This window comes from Schistocerca gregaria, chromosome 9 (assembly GCF_023897955.1).
Source record: "Schistocerca gregaria isolate iqSchGreg1 chromosome 9, iqSchGreg1.2, whole genome shotgun sequence".
NCBI classification, from domain to species: domain Eukaryota; kingdom Metazoa; phylum Arthropoda; class Insecta; order Orthoptera; family Acrididae; genus Schistocerca; species Schistocerca gregaria.
Window position 1 is genome coordinate 256,797,152 of NC_064928.1, and position 22,808 is coordinate 256,819,959.

A 22,808-nucleotide genomic window follows, 5' to 3' on the forward strand; every position below is an offset into this window, starting at 1 on the left:
TGCAGACATCCTCAAAGAGGTCTGGTCATTTGTTGCCATTAGATCCAATATAACTTTGTGACTGATGTTTCAGAGGGTCAGATGGTAGAGACTAGCAGTGAAATAATCTCAATTATTTCACATGCTCTTTGTGTTGCAGGTTTATCCATAGCCTTGCTGAGTGCAGCCAACAGTCAGCACTACCCAGCCCCTTCCTCCATCCCCAACCTTAAGTTACTTAATGTTTTGTTTGCTTGCAGGTAAATGTTTTTGATACAAGTACACACTGCAACCTCGTGCACCACAATATACCTGGACACTGGTACGTGAGCCAAAACAAAGTGGCCCAAGTCCACTGGGAAAATGGAGTAAAATGTAATAATTCATTTTCTGGATTTTAAGGGAACAACGTTGCAACACTATATACAGAGTTGGTGGAAGAATAGGGCAACTTTGTACCATCATGACACAGTGGTTAGGTGCCTCATACACTTCCAGTGTGGTCAGCAAATTCTGGCTGATGAAGAACCAAGTGGCAGGCCAGCTCTCTGTGAAGAATTGAGAATGGCCAGAGAAGTGGAGGGCCCAGTGTTTGAGGACAGCATATCACATCTGAGGTGATAGTGGTGGAAATATTGCAGCTGTGATGGGCCAGTTGAGGTGACTTCTTAGCCGTCAAATCACTTGTACAAGTGCTGGGTACACCTTTACGAATCCCAACCAAATGAACAAAGTGAGCAATGTAAACACATGGATTCAAGATTGCTGGAAAAGACCAAGACCCAACTATCAGGCAAGATAGTAGTAAGTGTTTTTGGTACTGCCACAGTGTGATGCTAACATATTATGCTCGTAAGGGGGAGTCCATCACAGGATCATACTACAGAAATCTCTTGATGAGATTACAGGAGGCTGTCAAAATGAACTATTGCAAAAAGTGTGGTTCTGCCCCACAACAATAGTTCAGCTCATTCTGCACAGCACACAGTCAAACACGCTGGAATATCAAATTTTTGCCTCCGGCTGTATTCTCTGCATCTGATTATTCAGCTAGAAATCTGGAATTTGTATTGTCAGAGCAAGTTACTCCACAGTTATTGAGACACTCGTATCAGTGTTTCGATTATTTATAGTAATTAAAAGACTGTATTTACATCAAATAAGTCATTTTTATCGAGATATTTTGACCCCGTAGTTCATCTATGATGAATTAATTGCTTCAGTACAATTCTTACAGAGTATAAAAAAATAATATCGGACTATGTCAGATTAGTTCACAGAAGCTAGAAGCTACCCCTTACAAAACTAGTTTTGGTACTGACAAGGCGACCACCTGGCAATTGGGTTTTTTAAATTCTTTATATGAATGGTAAATGAAGTTCAGTACTCAAATTTTAATCCCGATAAGCATGTCAATGTAGCTGCAAAGAAATTATCGCCTTTAAAAGTTTCTAAGTATGGAACAGTGACTGCCAGCCACATGGGTGGTACAGATTAGGTTCCCAGCTGATGCAGACATTCAAACAAAGTGTACGTTTATTGTTCTATAGGCATTTTCATGGGGGAGAGGGGGGCACAGGGGGCGAGAGGGTGGAAAGAGGAGGAGAGGGGGGATGTCAGCAGCACTCGAGACTCGTAATTGCTAGATTGCTAATTCGAGTCTCATTTCAGTCATTCCTTTCATTATTTTCCCTCCTCCATAGTTCAAATTTGCAATAATCCACATAAATACAGTCCGGCTCTCCTTTGAATGCGAATGAAATATTTTGACTTATGAAATAGAGTAAACAGCAACAAAAAAATGGCTGCTGTTCTACTTTTATGCAGCATTCAGTTGGACATTTCTCTTTGCTGTCTGCAAAATGACTTTCTCAATAACAAAAGAATCGAAATTGTAGAAGCACATGTGAAAATAGGTTCGATTAAGGAAACTCGTGAAGTTTTTGTCGTCAAGTATCTGAATAGACAACTACCAGCAAAGAGAGCAATACAGAGTCTGTATAAAAACTGGCACACCTACGGATCTGTGCAAAAAGTAAAGCAACAAAGAATTCCTTCAGTTCGCACACCAGAAGCTACTGTGGTCATTTGGCGAAGAATTATTCAGAGCCCAAACAAGTCTACACATAAATTGGCCCAACAGGCTCACACAAGTAGGGGGAGTTGCCAGTGGATATTGAAAAGTCTATCTGAAGCCATACTGTATGAGGGTTGTGCAGCAATTATGGGAGAATGACAGTCAGAAACATGTAGGTTATTGCATGTGGATTCTGAAAAACATCAGTGATGACAAACTTCCAGCATCCTAGAGCAGCTCGGGATAGCAACTTCTGTTAATCAATAGAATGAAAAACCAGTCCAAGTTGCAAATCTTTTACTTTTTATTCATTCGACGACTAGTTTCGGGGCTGAGACCCATTATCAGACCATCGTAACTAAGTCAAAAACGGCATTTTCGAAGATGTCAGAAATGTGGAGACCAAGTGGTGAGGAAAGAGCTTCACCCCAAGCCAGTGAGTCTAACAGTCCTGCCAGGGTGTAGCCAGGAAAGGCAAGGCCACAGCATCATAAGAAGCAGCATTAAATGATCCATTACCAACCGAAGAGACAGCAGTAGACGAACAGCCAGTTTTTTGGGGCTTAATATATTTGTGTACGAAGAATCATCTCTGATACTGCCCATTACAATCGGGGGTTTTCCTCGTGGCCACCACCCAGCCACAGCAAGGGCTGTCTGGCATGGCAGCTGCCACCTGGAGTTCTGATGCTCCAGAATGATAAGCAACCACTCCTATACTTACACGAGAGAGGCAACGGTTCAGTTATCAGAGGTACGACCCCTGTGCTATCTGTGAGCTCTGCCAGATGGGTACATAACAGGCCCACCACATAGACCTGCAGCACGTGCTGGTGACCTGGCGAGATGGAGGGGCTACTGTGGGGAAGGAGGAGGGGCAGGAGGGGGAGGCGAATCCACCCCGTAGATGCTACAGTAGCAATTCTTCCCCAAATGGCTCACACTACAGAGAGAAAATTTAGAAGTGGAGGTCAAACCCACAAGGGGGACCACTATTATTCCAGTTATCACAGACATCTTCAAACTGTCTCTTGTCAGTAGTCCATATCCTACTGAGTGGAAGCAAAGTTTAATTCATCCTATACCCAAGACTGACAACCCTAAGTCGCCAGGTGACTACAGGCCGATCAGCATACTACCTGCAATATCTAAAGCCCTAGAATGCATCGTCCATGAACAGCTGATGGATTACCTCAAACCTCATAACATCCATGACGAATATCAGTCAGGCTTTCGAAAGCACCATAGTACAGCAACTGCATTAATCAAAGTAACTCATGACATTAAACATGCTATGGACAGATGTGAAGCTACTATCCTAACACTGCTTGACTTTGGCAAGGCTTTTGACACAGTTGACTTCGATATATTACTAATTAAAATGAAACAGCTGAATTTCTCAAACAGCGCAATACACTGGTTTGACAGCTACCTCAAAAACAGAAGTCAACAAGTCATTTGTGGGTCAGAAAAGTCATCATGGAAAAGCGTGCGTTCTAGAGTTCCCCAAGGCTCCGTTCTTGGTCCACTACTCTTCTCACTGTACATTAATGATATTTCTTCAGTGATTCACTCCTGCAACTACCATCTATATGCCGACGACATCCAACTGTACATAAGTGGAAGCCCCAAAAACATTGATGGCGCAGTAGCGAGTATGAACGCAGATCTTTGCTCTGTTTCTCGATGGGCACAGAACCTAGGTCTGAAACTAAACCCCAAGAAATCCCAGGTCATACTTATATCTCATTCAAAGTTAATCAGCCGGTACATTCGCGAAACAGTCCCTAAAATACTCCTCAATGGTACCCAACTACCATACCAAAAAAACAGTAAAAGACCTTGGAATAATCTTGGATGAACACCTAAACTGGGAAGAACAAACAGTCACAGCTTGCCGGAAATCGCTCTCCTACCTACATGCAATTCAAATATTTAGAAAAATATTTCCAACCCATGTTAAACAAAAATTAGTCCAAACACTAGTCTTGCCTAATCTTTACTACTGCGATGTAGTTCAACACGGCACAAATAGTGAAAATTCTAGATGCCTCGAGCTAGTGATGAATGCTTGCGTTAGATATGTGTGCAATATTCGGTTGTATGATCATATCAGTCCTTCATACTCTCAGCTAGGTTGGATACACCCACATAAGGCACGCGATCTCCTCATGATGTGCTTACTTCATTGATTTCTTAGCCACTGGTGCCCCCAATACTTATCTTCTCACATTAAACACCTATTATCATTCCACAATCGCAATACCAGATCGGATATGTCTAGCAACTTGGCTGTACCTTCACATAACACAAAATCTTTCTCAGTGTCATTCTCCATCTCAGCCATACGACTATGGAACGCGCTCCCCTGTGATCTGCGTCTTATCCAGAACCACTCAACATTCAAGAGGGAACTCAAAACTTACATATTAGGGACGGTATAGCCACCCTTGTTGTGCCCCTCCCATCTCTTTCTTTCTCCTCTCCATCACAGCTTCGAATTTTACCGTTCTATTTCTCTTCCTCTAACCTATCTACCTCTTATATATCTATTTCACCCCATTCTATCGTCTTATGTCTCTGCTCGATGAGAATAACTCACAAGCTGCAAGAACATAACGAGAAAATTCCCAACTAACAATGGGACTGACATTCACAAAGGAAAAGTATGTTTACTTTCATATACATAGTCATAATAATAATAATAATAATAATAATAATAATTATTATTATTATTATCATTATTATTCATGATTGTTATAATTATTTTTATTGTTATAATTATCACTGTACTAATGTTATAATCTCTATTTTTTTCTTTAACATCAATACTGCATAATACGTTATATGTCCTTAATGTTATGTAGAACTGTAACTCGTTCAATCTGAGTATGCCTGGTTAGGTGTAAGAGAGGGCCTGAAGGCCCTAATCTTGCCAGGTAAAATAAATGCATAAATAAGTAAATAAAAGAAAGGTGAAAAGGCATGAGGAACAAAAACTGGAAACCTGGTGGACAGCCATGTCTACTTTAAGTAGCAACACCAAGAGAGTGGAAGGAGGGGGCAGAGGAGAAGAAGTGAGGACAGGTAGGGAGGGTACAGGGAAGGAAATACAGCCCGGAAGGAAGAAAGGGTCACAACAGCTCAGGGCTCGTGTGTTCACCGTGCACGAACTCGTGAAAGAGCTGTGGGTGCCCTGAGGGGTATTTACAAATTAATAATAACACAACTGAGTACATTATTTTCAATTTTAGTCTCTGAATGAAGATTATAAAATATTTAAAATTGTTTTGGCAGAGTGATTTAAGAAAGCATACTTCTCCATAAATGAGTATGAGAAATCATGATTTAAGTGACAAAAGTTCTGAGTAATTATTGACAAGACTAAGTTGCAACACATCATTGGTTGAAAGGTTCCTGGATAATAATTTTTACATTATATGTAACAATGGTAGCATGGAGATCTGCATCAAACCAGTCTCAGGACTGAAGACCACAACAACAAACAACAACAACAACATGTAACAATGTGTCACAGATGCGAATATAATGAAGTTTTATGTACCTCATGTCTCTTGGCTTTACATGTAAATATTTGCACCAGTTACATGAAAATGTTCAGTGGTGAATAATCTATTAATTTTATCCCCTATTATATCATAAGAAATGAAACAAGCATTTTCCCAGACAGCCTTCTCATCACCATGCAACAATAGATCAAACTGTTTGTCTTCAGATGCCAACAAGGATACCGTCTTTAACTTCTGATTCACTGAACTGTGGGAATTCTTTCCTCTTGCTGTTTATAAGTCGCGCATTACTACTACATTTAAATCTTTATTGTGCATTTTTTTGTAGCAACTCAAGAAAGTTAATTTTTTGGTTTTGTATTAGAATTTTTGTCAATTAACTATATTTATTTTCTGATAATTTTATTTGTGTGATATAGGAGCAAAAACTATGGTGGAATGTTTATTTCCCACTTCTCTTTTATGAGCTGTTATGTGTTGCCATTATACATGAAAAAATATAAGAGAAACAGCATTTTGTGTTTTTATTTTACTTACCACAGTGTGAAAACAATCCTAGAAACTTAATTTATCATACAGCAAAGAAATGAGCTTGATCAAGTCACAATAACATAAGCTGCAGAAACAAAACAAAGTGTTCCCACTTCAGAAGCGACAACAATAGTGATGCCACAAAGGACACAAATTGATTGTTGTAGTAGTTTTTATACATGTGCAGTTTAGGCACATCCATAGGCAATAACACACATTCCCAAAAGTTAATACACAGCTGAGATGGCAGAAAGTATGCTTCACAAAGTCCACAAAAGACTTTTCAATTTTGTGGAGGAAATACTCTGCTGGTAAGCACAATTCTCAACAGCTTTTAAAACATTATTTGATGGTATGTACAGTTTCCATAGCCCTAAAAGCTAAAAATTTCCCCATGGTCCACAGACTTAAAAAAAAAAGTGTTATGCAAAACTCTCTTTCCAAAAAAAGCATAAGGATAAATTACAATAGCTGCCACTACACCTACAATATTAACTCAGGTAAAGTACTGAACTGGTGAATAATAGTACTACTGTAATCTCGTTTCAACGATTTCATGTCTGCTGGCAATAAATTTCTTCTAGTCTCCTTAACGGATGAGAGCTTTTGCTAACCGATCATAGGAAAGTTTGAATTTTTTTGTTATTTGTTACCAGCACAATATAACTGATATCAATGAGCCAGTTTCATGCAATCTACACTTTCATAACTGCACAGTGTTAGTGATTTGCATCTGCTAATAAGCTTGTCCTGGATGATCAGTAGTGCACTGAGGTTCACAATTTATTTTACATCTCGCAAATTGCAAGGCAGGTGGTGATTCTGGCATCGGACAAGGTTTAGGCTTTATGTGACACTACAGCACGATGGAGGGAAAGCTGAAAAGACCATTTCCCAATTTTCCTTGTTTACTTGTTTGTTGCACAAATGATATTGCATTTTCTTAATGAAATGTGTTAGTCGACCATTATATACAAAAATTATGCTTCTACATTTTCTGTTACAGCTCAGAGGCAGTGACAAAAATAGATAAATAAGATGAACAAAACATAGAGACATTTTTTTCACTGTGTTAAATTAGAGAAGAACATACCAAGAACAGCATCTCCCAAAAATTCCAGGCGCTGGTAACAATCTGTGATCCTGTTCTGTATATAAGATGCGTGGCTGAGAGCTTGGAGCAAATATCCTCTATTCTGGAATTTGTATCCTAAAATTTTTTCCAGCCTTGCAGCATTTTCGAGGTGAAAGTCCAATTCTCTGGCAGATCCTGTGCCTAGAATCGGTGATAGTGATGGACTTTTGAGGATGTTCTGTGGTGAGGCATGTTCTGCGGGCAGGATTTTCAGCCAGTTTACAAACCTGAGTGCTCCTTCCACGCCAAACTCCTGTAATGCATAAAGCTGTATGTCAGAATGTCTTATATGATCCAGGACCTCACATTCTAAACTTATTAAACAATTCCACCATCAGATCTTCACTGCTATTTATGCTTTTATTTCATTTGTTTATTTACTTTGTGTTCCACTGATCCAAGATGAAAACCTGATCGCAGGATACGACACAAGTGAGTTTTACAAGCTTGCTGTGGTTTTTGCAATACATTTTATGGGAATTTATGTATATAATACTAATCAAATACATAATTAAGACATACCTACATGTGAACTAGGTTCCCTTACAGAAAAAAAACAATACTTAAATACTCTTACATTGATAAACACATGTACATACAGATGAAGATTTGAAGGTGAATCTAAACACATTTCAGTAATTCAAAAGAAAAATGTCTTTTGCATGCTACACATTAAATTTTTTTTATTTATCTTGTGCACCCAGACATGTTTCACCTTAGTTGCAAGACATCATCAGTGCGTGTCAAACCTGCATCTGATTCATTATTTTTAATCCAAACAGCTTTCTCTTCATGTGGCAAACTGGTTGAAAGTTTGCAGTTTTCCTTTTGATCACTATTTTCAACATGCAGCATATCAACATGTAACATATCAACATGTAATGTATAGTATATGCAAACTTTTAACCGGTTTGCCACCTGAGAGAGAGCTGTTTGCCTTAAAAATAATGAGACACTGATCTGACACCCACTGAAAATGCCTTGTAACTAAGGCAAAACACGTATGAGTGCACAAGATCAATAAAATAAAAAATATATAAAGTAATGTACAGTACGCAAAAGGCATTCTTCTTTTGAACTACTGTAATTCATACACAGCTCCTGAAAAAATGCCCAGCACAAGAAACTTGCCAGGAGCAGAATTCTTGGTAACTTTTACATACCTAAATTGTCACATTGTGGATTAATGTACATGTTGTAAATGAACTAGATGATTAACATTTAACAGAACACAAAATGCAACACTCCCTTTTACCACAATTTGATTTGACTTCTCAGTGCTGCAGAAACGTTCCAAGAAATCTTCATGAAATATGTTTCAGTAATTATTACAGAAAAGTTATGATTAATGGAATGTATCACCAATGTGACAGGGTTGCTTTATTAAAATGTGATTATGGTTGCCCTGTACTTTATTAACCCTATACTACTAAACTCTCATAAAATTTACAATTGCAGTAGGGTATAAAACATGATGTTTTGTACCTAATTTGATATGTAACATACCACTGGAGATCTAATAATTGTAATTAACTAATACATAACTTATAAATTATGGATTCCTTTGAACAAATTTGGAGCAGTGCAATTTCTGATGGTTTAGTAGCAATGTAACATTCCCTCCATCACCTCTGGTGTTCTAGAGTTAATCTACAGAATGTAAATTACGCAGCCCAATTTCAGATGAAAATTCTAACCAGAACTCCACTGTACAGAATTGTTTAAGAAGCGGTTTACAAAACAGTAACAACCATAGATACAGAACAACTCTCTTAACCATGCTGATCTCTACTTATAACCTGTTCTAACAGCGCCTACGGAACATCTGGAAAATACAGAATTCAATCAACTTTGTTGAATGTTAAAGACTGACAATTATAAAATCAACATATGTCAGCAAATTCAATTTGTGTGTGTTGGGCTGTGTGTTCAAGGACAAATAAATGAGCAGTTCTATTCCTTAACTTCCTATTTTGTATGTTGACACAAGATAACACAAAAATGTACATGTAATACTTTCTGCAGGCCAGATTGGTTGAATGCCTTTTTTATCTTCATCATCATCAACAACAACAACAAAAACAACAACAAGGATAAGAAGAAATCCATTTGTTGCGTTTATTACAATTTTGTTATACAGCTTCTTGGAGAGAATGAATTCTCAGCATTTCTAAATGACAATTCTTATATATTGTTCACAATGACAGATGCCCCCCCCCCCAAATGAACCATGGGTCTTGTCATTGGTGGGGAGGCTTGCATGCCTTAGCAATACATATAGCCGTACCGTAGATACAACCACAACGGAGGAGTAACTGTTGAGAGGCCAGACAAACGTGTGGTTTCTGAAGAGGGGCAGCAGCCTTTTCAGTAGTTGCAAGGGCAACACAGTCTGGATGATTGACTGATCTGGCCTTGTAACAATAACCAAAACAGCCTTGCTGGCTGGTACAGCAAATGGCTGAAAGCAAAAGGAAACTACGGCCGTAATTTTTCCTGAGGGCACGCAGCTTTACTTTATGATTAAATGATGATGGCGTCCTCTTCGGTAAAATAGTCCCCAATTCGGATCTCCGGGTGGAGACTACTCAAGAGGATGTCGTTATCAGGAGAAAGAAAACTGGCATTCTACGGATCGGAGCGTGGAATGTCAGATCCCTTAATCGGACAGGTAGGTTAGAAAATTTAAAAAGGGAAATGGATAGGTTAAAGTTAGATATAGTGGGAATTAGTGAAGTTCGGTGGCAGGAGGAACAAGACTTTTGGTCAGGTGACTACAGGGTTATAAACATAAAATCAAATAGGGGTAATGCAGGAGTAGGTTTAATAATGAATAGGAAAATAGGAATGCGGGTAAGCTACTACAAACAGCACAGTGAACGCATTATTGTGGCCAAGATAGATACGAAGCCCACACCTACTACAGTAGTACACATTTATATGCCAAATAGCTCTGCAGATAACAAAGAAATTGAAGAAATATATGATGACATAAAAGAAATTATTCAGATAGTGAAGGGAGACGAAAATTTAATAGTCATGGGTGACTGGAATTCGAGTGTAGGAAAAGGGAGAGAAGGAAACGTAGTAGGTGAATATGGACTGGGGCTAAGAATTGAAAGAGGAAGCCACCTGGTAGAATTTTGCACAGAGCACAACTTAATCATAGCTAATACTTGGTTTAAGAATCATGAAAGAAGGTAGTATACATGGAAGAACCCTGGAGATACTAAAAGGTATCAGATAGATTATATAATAGTAAGACAGAGATTTAGGAACCAGGTTTTAAATTGTAAGACATTTCCAGGGGAAGATGTGGACTCTGACCACAATCTATTGGTTATGACCTGTAGATTAAAACTGAAGAAACTGCAAAAAGGTGGGAATTTAAGGAAATGGGATCTGGATAAACTGAAAGAACCCTAGGTTGTACAGAGTTTCAGGGAGAGCATAAGGGAACAATTGACAGGAATGGGGGAAAGAAATACAGTAGAAGAAGAATGGATAGCATTGAGGAATGAAGTAGTGAAGGCAGTAGAGGATCAAGTAGGTAAAAAGACGAGGGCTAGTAGAAATCCTTGGGTAACAGAAGAAATATTGAATTTAATTGATGAAAGGAGAAAGTATAAAAATGCAGTAAATGAAGCAGGCAAAAAGGAATACAAAAGTATCAAAAATGAGATCAACAGGAAGTGCAAAATGGCTAAGCACGGATTGCTAGAGGACAAATGTAAGGATGTAGAGGCTTATCTCACTAGGGGTAAGATAGATACTGCCTACAGGTTTTGGAGATAAGAGAACCTGATACTGCGTGAAGAATTTGACAGAGCACTGAAAGTCCTGAGTCGAAACAAGGCCCCCGGAGTAGACAACATTCCATTGGAACTACTGACGGCCTTGGGAGAGCCAGACAAAACTCTACCATCTGGTGAGCAAGATGTATGAAACAGGCGAAATACCCTCAGACTTCAAGAAGAATATAATAATTCCAATCCCAAAGAAATCAGTTTAATAAGCCACAGCTGCAAAATACTGACACAAATTCTTTACAGACAAATGGAAAAACTAGTAGAAGCCGACCTCGGGGAGGATCAGTTTGGATTCCGTAGAAATACTGGAACACGTGAGGCAATACTGACCTTACGACTTATCTTAGAAGCTAGATTAAGGAAAGGCAAACCTACATTTCTAGCATTTGTAGACTTAGAGAAAGCTTTTGACCATGTTGATTGGAATACTCTCTTTCAAATTCTAAAGGTGGCATGGGTAAAATACAGGGAGCAAAAGGCTATTTACAATTTGTACAGAAACCAAATGGCAGTTATAAGAGTCGAGGGACATGAAAGGGAAGCAGTGGTTGGGAAGAGAGTGAGACAGGGTTGTAGCCTCTCACCGATGTTATTCAATCTGTATACTGAGCAAGCAGTAAAGGAAACAAAAGAAAAATTCGGAGTAGGTATTAAAATTCATGGAGAAGAAATAAAAACTTTGAGGTTCGCCGATGACATTGTAATTCTGTCAGAGACAGCAATGGACTTGGAAGAGCAGCTGAATGGAATGGACAGTGTCTTGAGAGGAGGATATAAGATGAACATCAACAAAAGCAAAACGAGGATAATGGAATGTAGTAGAATTAAGTCAGGTGATGCCGAGGGAATTAGATTAGGAAATGAGATACTTAAAGTAGTGAAGGAGTTTTGCTATTTGGGGAGCAAAATAACTGATGATGGTCGAAGTAGAGAAGGTATCAAATGTAGACTGGCAATGGCAAGGAAAGCGTTTCTGAAGAAGAAAATTTTGTTAAAATTGAGTATAGATTTAAGTGTCAGGAAGTCGTTTCTGAAAGTATTTGTATGGAGTGTAGCCATGTATGGCAGTGAAATATGGACGATAAATAGTTTGGACAAGAAGAGAATAGAAGCTTTTGAAATGTGGTGCTACAGAAGAATGCTGAAGATTAGATGGGTAGATCACATAACTAATGAGGAAGTATTGAATCGGATTGGGGAGAAGAGAAGTTTGTGGCACAACTTGACCAGAAGAAGGGATCAGTTGGTAGGACATGTTCTGAGGCATCGAGGGATCACCAATTTAGTATTGGAGGACAGCGTGGAGGGTAAAAATCATAGAAGGAGACCAAGAGATGACTACACCAAGCAGATTCAGAAGGATGTAGGTTGCAGTAGGTACTGGGAGATGAAGAAGCTTGGACAGGATAGAGTAGCATGGACAGCTGCATCAAACCAGTCTCAGGACTGAAGACCACAATAACATGACACTGATTGGAACCCTGTAATCCTTTTTGCTTATTGGAATCATCAAATTACGTACTGCACCAAGAACAATACGATCACTTACGGACAATCAACACAAGATAACTAGAAGTAGTATTTATTTATTGTAACTTCAGTTTCCAAAGAAAGATAATTTAAATTTTCTTGTTATTTCAAATCAAGATTTTTTGAGTGTAATAATACAGGGTGTTTGACTATTGTAGGTACAAACAAAAGGGGTGAGTATAGCACACTGGAACAATCAAATAATCCTAAAACTTAGGTCTAGAAGCAAACAATTTCTCTGATACGATATATTACAACTGAGTACATGAACACGTCATAACTGAAATGTAGCATCAGATATGTACCTGAGGGCAAACACATTACAGTAAGTGTCCCTGACAGCCACCCTCCATGTAAAGGCAGTTTACTGCACGGCTCCTCATCAATTTCTGTACTTGTCCAAAAACGAGAGGCATGTACTAAACACACTGACAACCATCCACAATGCTTTCTCCGAGTTCTTCAGCACTATCAACAAGGAAGGAATACACCAAAGCTTTTGAACATCCCCCCACAAAAGTATCCAAACGCACTCTTACACATTAACACTGTTGTGACATTGGTGCAACTGTACTTGTGCGTACATCATTGTGGGTAAACCACTGATTCCCAAACCTACATTTATCAGGTTATTTGTCTGCTTCACTATCCTCTGTCCATCCCTTTCGATTGCACCTGTAACACTCAAACAACCCGTGTATAAGAGAGAAATTAGAGAGTGTGAATTAACCTGAGTATTTGTGACCTTTCTGTGTATCAATTTTAAAAATAAAAATATAAAGAATTTAAATTACATAATTTTCCATATTTAGCTGCAATTGTTTTTAGTGTACTACTGTGTTGTGTGTCATTGCAAAGTGCAAGATTTGATGTCAAACTATGGCAGAGAAATACATCGAAAGTAACAATGCTGTTGTAGGACTGTTTCACACTTGACAGAGTATCATTGTCTGTTATGAATAACACAAGTACCATGATAAGTATATTTGCGTTATTTACATGCAGGTTGTTGTCAGTCCCAACCAGTAAATAACAAAAATCTCTGTATCACGTTACTCGTGTCACTTGCAACGGCCACAGATTTTTACCATCAAGTGCGACACACCCCTACAAGAACATAATCATTTCTATGCAGTAATACGATACCAAATTTTATGCTCAACAATGATACCTAAGATGAAACTGTAATAGTGCAACAAAAACAGTTACAGCCAGAAGAGAAAACTGAAATTATTTAAAGAATTTATAGAGGCTGTGGACCTGTAATATACATAGTTAAAATATAAGGCGTTACTCTGTAAATAATTACATTGAGGTAGACGCCTATGAGGGCTTCCACAGAGTCTGCCATCGCCTTGTCGTTGACCGTCTGCACCCCGAGGTAGTCCTCCATGGAGGAGTGCACGCTGGGGTCCTGATCCCACTCCCCCAGCTGCTCCTTCACGTCGGCGATCGTCTCGTCGGCCACCACACCTGTCTGCTGCTCCTCCTCTGACAACTCTAGGCGATACAAGAAGTTTGGTGACACATTCTGCTCCAACATTAAATTGCGCACCTTTTTAGGCACAGTGATGCCCGGTGGGAGCCAACCGTCCTTAGGAGTAAAGTCGTGTACCTGAAATTTGGAGGCCAAAGACAAACAGATCTGAAATCTCAATGCTGGATGCACACTACAAAACTGTTACTCATAAAGTGCAAATTATCACCTCAAAAAATAACATTCCATAATTAATGTCTTTTTATTTTATTTTATTTATTTATTTTTTTTTTTTTTATAGATACGAGTACATGTAAGTAGTAATGGTACAAAATGAAATCCTAGCGTGGCACACTGCTAGAGGAAGCAATTGTTTATTTCCTATTGTACTTCGACAAAACGTGAGTAATTCATTATCATACCAACAGTGTTTGTTGGTATTTTGCGTGATATTTAAAGTCATCAAGGAGATCCTTATTGAATGACGAGCTGCGTTAGCATAACAGTAAAAGTGTGTGGCTGCAAAGCGAAAGATTATGGGTTCAAACCTTGATTGGTACTCAATATTTTCTTTATTTTAAAAACAATATCAAAGGGTCTTACTTCATGAATTTTATTTGTTTGAATGTAATTTTTTGAAATTTGTAGTGGCAACTATAATCGACCATACAGAAAGTATATGCTATGGACTTTTACCTCTGCAAACTCTTCAAAATTTCATGCAATGGTTTACTACATCTAACGCTGCAAAATAACTGTGTTGAACATCAAAACAAAATTAAGTCATTTATGGAAGGTATCAGTCAAGAAATAGTTTTTGTGAAATTGAATGATAAAGTGTGTCAAAGCAGTCGAAACATCACGTGTCTGCACAGGCGAACAGTGCAATGATGACAAAATTGCGTACATCGCGGAATGTGGGGAGCACGTCTCTGTAGCAGCGAAAGGGTTAATGCGGCCGTGGTGGCTTTACTTCATAAACTGCGCGCTCCCTCCAAACCTAAGTTTGCGAACTATACTAATTTGCTGCTTCTCTTGGCGTGTACAACTGGCAACGCAGCAATCTCCCGCGTCTGGGCAGGCATGCGCGAACCGCCAAGATAAAAGAATTGAACTATAGTGAGGAATATGACTAAGTGTTGAGCGCTGCCGCCATTGCTAGCTACAACCTTTGCTACATGCCTCGGCACTGAAACAAAGGATCCCTGGATGTGTTTTTGGGTATAACAGACCATGCAAAGTGGCTGTGTATACCAGGAGCAGGTCACAAAGGCACTCTACTGACAGTCAGAAACATTGCACGTGTCAACTGCGGCAAAGTTTATGTCCAATACATTACAGAATGGCAGAGGCATATTCTGTGCCAGGTATCCAGACACTTCTCACACACAGTGAAGCTCAGGTTGATATTGTGGTCCACAGAACTGATAATATGTGAAGCAATGCAACCTGAAAATGAAAAGTCTGTGATGCAGACTGATGGCACGATTCTGATCACAAAGTATGTACTCCTCCATGGGAGGAGCCTTATATTGGTGAAAGAATTGTATGTTCAGAGGCTGGCAGTACTTTGCAACTTTTGGTGGTATGATCACAGTCTTCAACTTTTAAGTCCCTGCTGCTGAAGGCTTTGGTTGGCAAACTCGTGTCGATTTAACATGACCACGAATCTAACAATAAAATGGCAGGACCCATTATTTCCAGTTCCAATACCTTTCACATCCAAGATAAAACAAGCGTTGTACACACCTTCTCATTAGCATTGCGGTCATATTCTATGTTCAGTGGTTGAACGCATTATAGCATTTGGGGCACTCCTTTGTCAAACTTCCCTCTCAGTTCCTGAAAGCAGAGATAAAATTTCTTTGCAAGGTGTCCGGACATGTACAAAAGCTCTTAAATTGTATAAAAGCATGGAGTACGTGCAACAGATTGTCCAATGGCTTCAGTTGTCTTCTCTCTAGTCACTGATAGTGTCCAGTTAGCTGTGAGTTTGTACTCAAATTGTCTCTGGTCAGTATTAAACACCAATTTGGTGTGAATGTCACTGACATTAATATAGCCTATCACCTACTGCACAAACTTCAATGTTCTCATTCTCACAGCAGTGTCCATAGTAATATCCCATCTTGTAACAAACCATGTGATCTTACGTGATGCTATTTCTAGCAGTGTGTGAAGTGATGAAGAAAATACGTGTTGGCCATGAAATTAGGGATGGCTTCAGTGATATCTGCTTGCTTCGCCCACACCTTTAAATGTCAATAGTGAGTACCATGTGACATGCCTCCAGGAATTTGGTATTCATCTGCTGGCGAATTCTTGCCGCCTTATGTTACACGGTATCACCAGATTCAAGGGCTGCAACAATTTGCCACACCTTCTCCAGTTTTGTCTTGCGTTTGTATGCAGTTGCTGCTACAGATTTGTGTTTTTTGTCATAATCCTCTGCATAGTTCTGGGTGTGAACTGTTTGTATGTTGTGCACTGGGGGACAGGGGAGGGGGGGGGGGGGGGGGGGACAATTCATAAGAAGTGGAACTGGTTGCCAAATTTTGCTTTGGTGACTGAGAGGTACCACTATCGCATGATGCCCTTGTCATCCCATTAGTTGTACGATAATCACTATCACACCATAATGTCTGTCCTTCTAAAATGACAGCACCTCCTACAACACATTGCTTCAATCAGTTCGACAAGTTCCACAGAATACACCTGTCAATGTAGGTTGGAGCTGTGTTGTCTGGTGGATACCTGTATGTCACCTCCGTCACCAGTATTTGTACCACAGCATGGGGATTACATGGCATTTCGTCGATAATCTCACAACCAAATGTTGTTTTCGAAACACCAGTACTGAACGGTCGAACAGGCCTGTGCCCTGACTTGCTATGCACCACTAACACCCTCCGTGAGAAAATTCACTTTCGTATGACACGCACACCACCTTCCACGGACGCACCCTCTCGCATGACCTCGCAATGCACGTCAGATATATTAAATGTTTTCTGTCTAGATCTGGAAGTATTTCTGGCGAGTGGTGCACTCTACGTATTGTCCTAACATTTACTGTTGGGATACACATGTTTTGGCAAATGTATTTAAACACAGTTCACGTCCTTCGAGGCTCTGGCTTTCGTTTAGAATGTTCATTTCACATTTATTGCAAACTCCATCACTGCACATACTGGGGGTTGTGAGCAACTATTCCAGGGGTTGTGAGCAATTGGAACATAAGACCCATTGCACATGTTGCTAACGGTTACACGCATGTAATGTGGCACATTATTTTGAGATGGACTTTCATAAAAATTAAGGGTTTGCAGTTATTTACGCTGACGGGAAAGAAAATCTGTGTGGGGTAATGAAAGTTTGGAAATACACGTGTCTAGGTAACATATTTAACTGATTAATGTTGCTAAATCACAGGTTAATGTGAGAGTGAGGAAAGCCTTAACGAATGTGAAATGCCGGTACATTAATAAGCAATGTAACCGCCACAATGTTGAACGGCAGCACGAAAATGTGCACGCACTGTCACACAGGTGCCAGATGTCTGTTTGCGGGCTGGAGTTTCGTGACTGTTGCATTTGATCTGTCAATACAGGGACGGTTAATGCTGGTTGTGGATGACACTGGATTTCTCATCTGATTGTGTCCCGTATGTACTCGATTGGAGACAGATCAGGTGATCGAGCAGACCGAGACAGCACGTTGACACTCAGTAGAGCATTTTGTGTTACAACAGTGGTACGTGGGCGAGTGTTATCCTTTTCGAAAACACCACCTGGAATGTTATCATTAATGGCAGCTTACCTGGTCAGATCCACAGCCTGACGTACAAATTTATAATCAGTTTATGTGAGATAACCACAAAACGCCGTCATACAAAATCACACTGTGTACCATACCTCCAGGTAGGACTGCAGATAGGGTGGCTGCGGGCTCTCCACTGGCATATAAACCAACATACGGCCGTCACTGGCACTGAGGCAGAACCGGCTTTCATCAGAAAACTCCATCCTCCACTGAGCTCTCACTCGATACTATCAAAGTCACAAAAGGCGGCAGTCTGAGGTCAGTGGAATACACATTTCAGAGCGTCTAGCTTGTGCTGTCCTTTAAGTTTCTTGTGTCACTGTGGTGTCAACAGCTGCTCAAATTGCTGCTGCGGACGCAGTACCTTACAGCAAACAGGAAGGTGTCCCCTGTCAGTAGTCCCGCGTGGCTGCCCTCAGTGTGGTCTTCTCGTGCCCGTACCTTCCCGCGAGCATGCCTGCCGGCAAACGTGTACAGCAGCCACATTCCTGCCGAGTCTTTCTGCAATACTGTAGAAGGGGCATCCAGCTTCTCGTTGCGGTATTACACAACCTCGTTCAGGCTCGGTGAGCTGTCGACAATGGCATCGTCGTGGTGTTAAAAGCATTCTTTGCCGACATCGACTCACTACGCCCCGTCTCGAAGGTAACTTATGCTCGTGGCTGTTACAGGGGGTATTTAAAGCAAACCTGATTAACATGCTCACAGTGAGGCTACTAGCACCAGCCTCTCGCGACTGGCACGAAGTTCGAACAGTGGTCATCTTTCAGATATAAAAACACGCCTACCTACTTTTGTTTATTCTGCACGACTGCTTCTTAGTGCCGGTATTTTTTTTTTTTTTTCTTCCATGAGTGTACAAATATATTGTGAGCATCTCTCCTGGCCTGATGAGCTGCCATGTAATATATTGAGGTATGTTGTGTGTAGGAGTTAATTTGATTTGTAATTTAGTTTACCAGAATTTAACATTTCCACGTTTCTTTCTTTTAAAACAGATAATCCGATTATGTCTTCGTGCTAAGTTGAAACTGGTTATGACACCACTTGTGTGTCCCGAGGCCGTAAAAACAGTAAACAAATGGTATCACTACCTGATGACTGTTATTCAAATTATGTAGTCTAACAAAAAATTGTGACATTCATTGCGCATTGCTATATGAAGTGAATATCTTCGAGACACAATAAAAAAAATGAAATCTGCTGCTCGCTGTCTTATTTCTTACCTGAAGAATGCCTCCGAGCTGTTTATGTTTCGCTATGTTATAAAAATGTGAGTTCCCGACTATATAGTTCTTGAATACCGTGAGGGCGCCCTCACTAAGGTGATGAAAATGGATGAACAGGAAGAGGCTGACAGAGAACTTCAGAAATGAGTCTCCCAAAGTCTCCAAGCGTTCAGAGTTGAATACGTCATGACTTGAGGCTGCTGTTAGTGCCTGTAGGAATTAGAGAAAAATAAGGCACAAAAAAATTAAAAAAAACTGAATAAGGCACAAAAACAAGAAAGATACAAGTACACCAAAATGTTAAGTATTCAATTCTTTGATAGGCCAGAAAAAGAGTGAGGCACGACATAAACATACTCATTTCTGAAAGAGAAACATCTGAAGCACAGATGACAATTAGCACATTTGGAACTTATAGGAAGTTCTTCATTGGAATTAACAGAAAGTCAGTGTAATGAAACTGGGAAGGCTCATCTCAAGAGAGATTTTTCATACAAGTAACAGCAGGTTACTTTTAATATGTTGCTGTATTTCGTTTCCTGAGTACTTTCACACTACCTACTTATACAGGATACAGTCAGAAAGGACTTTACAATTTTGGAATGGTGTCGAAATTTATTGGGATAACTTACAGTATAAGCAAGTGTATCAATTTGTAGCAAAAAACATCGACTATCACATAAAAGTGTGAAGTGTCATTTTCATTAAATGTGAATTCACTTTGTGACGTGGCAAACACTCTGTCGACAATCAACTTCTTCCAACTCTCATGACAGTAAATCAGGTGTAGTCCGTGCAATGGCTGTGTAGATTCGATTTTTAAAGGGAGGAACAAACACTCGGTCATTAATGAAGCAATAAAGAAAGAAATCTAATGGTGTCGAGTCTGGCAAGTGAGGTGGCCACACTATTAGCCCTTCACGGCCAATCCACCAGCCTGGGAAATAATTGTCCAGGAAAAGTCAAACTTCCTTGACTTTTTGTGCTGAGAGTAAATTGGTAGCCCTGCTCGGAGTTTCTTTAGTGTATTCAGTGTGAAACTTATACCGAACAGTTGTTACACGGTTCATTTCACAAAACCAAAACACACAGCGAGTGAGCTCCACACAGTGAAATTAAGCATTCTAACTGAACGCTTGCTGGAATTCCTGGTGGTGGTATGGGGTACTGACACAATAAGTGAATCAAACTTGAGGTCATTTGCTACAAAATGATATATCTACCAATTCTATGAGTATCTCAATAAATTTCTATATCACCCCAAAGTTGTAAAGTCCTTTTTGACTTAACCTGTATTTTGTATACTATTAACTCACAAAAACTGTTACCAGCTTTATTACAATGCATATATAATATCTGTGTTTTTACAGTGTCTGTATCTTACACTACAATGTCCTTCAGAAATGCATGCTTGTCTGAAGGAACACACACTGTTTTGACGACTACAGCTGTTGTAAATATTACGAAATACATTCACATCTTGCGAACACGTTTTCACATCAGCTGTTTGTTGAACATGAAAATTTGTTCCGAATATTGTAATAATCAATTTTTTATATTCTTCAGTGGGCTAAAATGACAATAAAAATATTTGTCTCTACCTCTAGAGCAATCACAAAAAGCAAGCATAAGGAACACAGACAACGTAGCATATATAGGTTTGGGTTGGTCTGGGAGTCATGCACTGATAGCCCAAGGGCTTAAGGTGACCTCTAGCGATAAATGGAAAATCAGGTTTCGAGTCATGGGCCGACACAAATTTTCATGTCACCAACAGTGACAACAAAAAGTATTTGCAAGATGCGAATCCATAACATGTTTTTCACAGTATTTTCATATGTACTAACTAGAAAAATAAATAACTGGATGGCACTTACACTCTGAGAAGTAAGGACCTGACATTGTAGCACATACTTTTGGTGAAATTCCAAGGTAAATTTAGTTTCTGCTAATAATTAGACATATAAATTTAAGAGGTTTCCACACGATGTGCCTGATGACATGCTTTGAAACTAACTGTTAAAAATAGTGGTGGTGGAGCGGCTTTTTGACTAGAATGTTTGCTTTCTTTCTGTTCGTTTTCTCTTTTGAGGTCATTTCAAGGTTTCTACAAATGATTGTCTTTGTTTAGAACCAGCAACATTTTCCTGTTGGTGAAGAGAGTGCTTCTCTAATTTAAGGTTTCTTTCGATATTATTTTTCTTTTCCCAACCAATTCAATATTTGAAAAATCTGCGAAATACTGATTTCAACCTTTCGTAGGTCTTCATAGCTGTGTGACCCATAGTTGACAACACTACAGATAGCACATTAGTGCAAGACTTTCAGTGTGATCAAAATATGTTGATTGGTTGTTTTCAGGTCACTACAGTGCAGAGTGCATAGAATATGAGGCGGCACCTGTCCGTGGGCAGAAACAAAGTAGAATTACTACCGGCGGAGGGGAAACAGGCCTCGCCTCCCTCTTGCAGGGCAGCACCTTACACCAGTGTTCTGGATTTCTGCAAAAGCACAAGTGACACATGGGTCATAGGCAATTCTTTCTGGTGTTGTACGATCATATTCCAATTTCATGACGGTGAAGATCTCCTCACTCATTTCAATACACAAAAAGGAAACAACAAGCAAGGCACAACAGAGCATTTGGTAATGGCTACTGTACAGTAAGTTCGCAGCGTCATAAACGAGACAGTTCACGCCTCTACCAGTACTTGATGCAACCACAGTTCAAAACACTTGCCACTTAAAGCTGCCACATTAAAGTGTCCACATTTACATGAACTTCCTCACTTGTCTGCTAGTTAAAAGTACACGATTCCTTGTTCAAAGATGCTAGGTCCCACAGTTGAGTCTAATGCTGCACGACACAGCACGTATCTTATACACACTATTCACACATCCACAACTGGTATAGTACGGAGCACTGAGCACACTAAGAAATTATTGCATTATTTTGCACACTGGACTTTGCCAAATGATGTACAATACCAATAACTGAAAACTGGTTACAATTTCAGTATCTAAATTCATAAAACAAAGCTATTTCAAACTTTTTCTTATATTTATTAGGCAATTGACCATTTTTGCATTTTGAGGCAGAATTCACATCTATGTTCACATTTATCGCAAACACAAATTTTTCAGATCCTGCTAATAAACTAATAATCATAATTTTTCAATACCACACATGATCAATATCTTGTATTTTAAGTTTTACAATTATTCAAAAATTTTCTCTCCAATGTGTACTATACGTGAAGTTTAAAATGGAATATTTTGAAAAAATTACAAAGAATCACATTACTATGATATTTTTTTAGTGATAATATAAAGAAGCACAACTGGTTACTGTCAGTAATACAATATAGCGTATTTTACAGAATATAAGATGCATTTCTTCTTCAGAAAACTGCCTCCGAAATTCAGGTTATACTCGAAATTAATATAAAAATGTCCAGTGTTTGATTTAAAACTACTGCTAGTCTTAAAAATGGCCATATATTCAATGTCATGAGAAATCTATCTCTAACTTGCAACACCGGATTTAACTGGCAGCAGCAGAGGACTGATACGAAATTCAGAGTTTGCTCTTATTTCAGGAGGACTGACTTCACAACTACAAACACTTGATCTACTGATAAATAAAACATGTAAAGTGTGCACGAGAGAGGAATGGATCAAATGGACAAAAC

General features: G+C 39.4%; 1 protein-coding gene across 3 annotated transcripts in view; it reads right to left on the reverse strand.

Moving 5' to 3' along the window:
- The window catches only part of LOC126291651 (endoribonuclease Dicer-like), a 286,500-nt gene that overhangs the window by 15,705 nt on the left and 247,987 nt on the right, over positions 1-22,808 (reverse strand). For all 3 annotated transcript variants that reach the window (XM_049985218.1, XM_049985216.1, XM_049985217.1), the window contains 3 exons: positions 19,114-19,326; positions 13,901-14,206; positions 7,211-7,505 (listed from right to left, as the gene is read on the reverse strand). In XM_049985218.1, the coding sequence (XP_049841175.1) occupies positions 7,211-7,505; positions 13,901-14,206; positions 19,114-19,326 (814 nt within the window). The remainder of the gene's footprint in view (positions 1-7,210; positions 7,506-13,900; positions 14,207-19,113; positions 19,327-22,808) is intronic.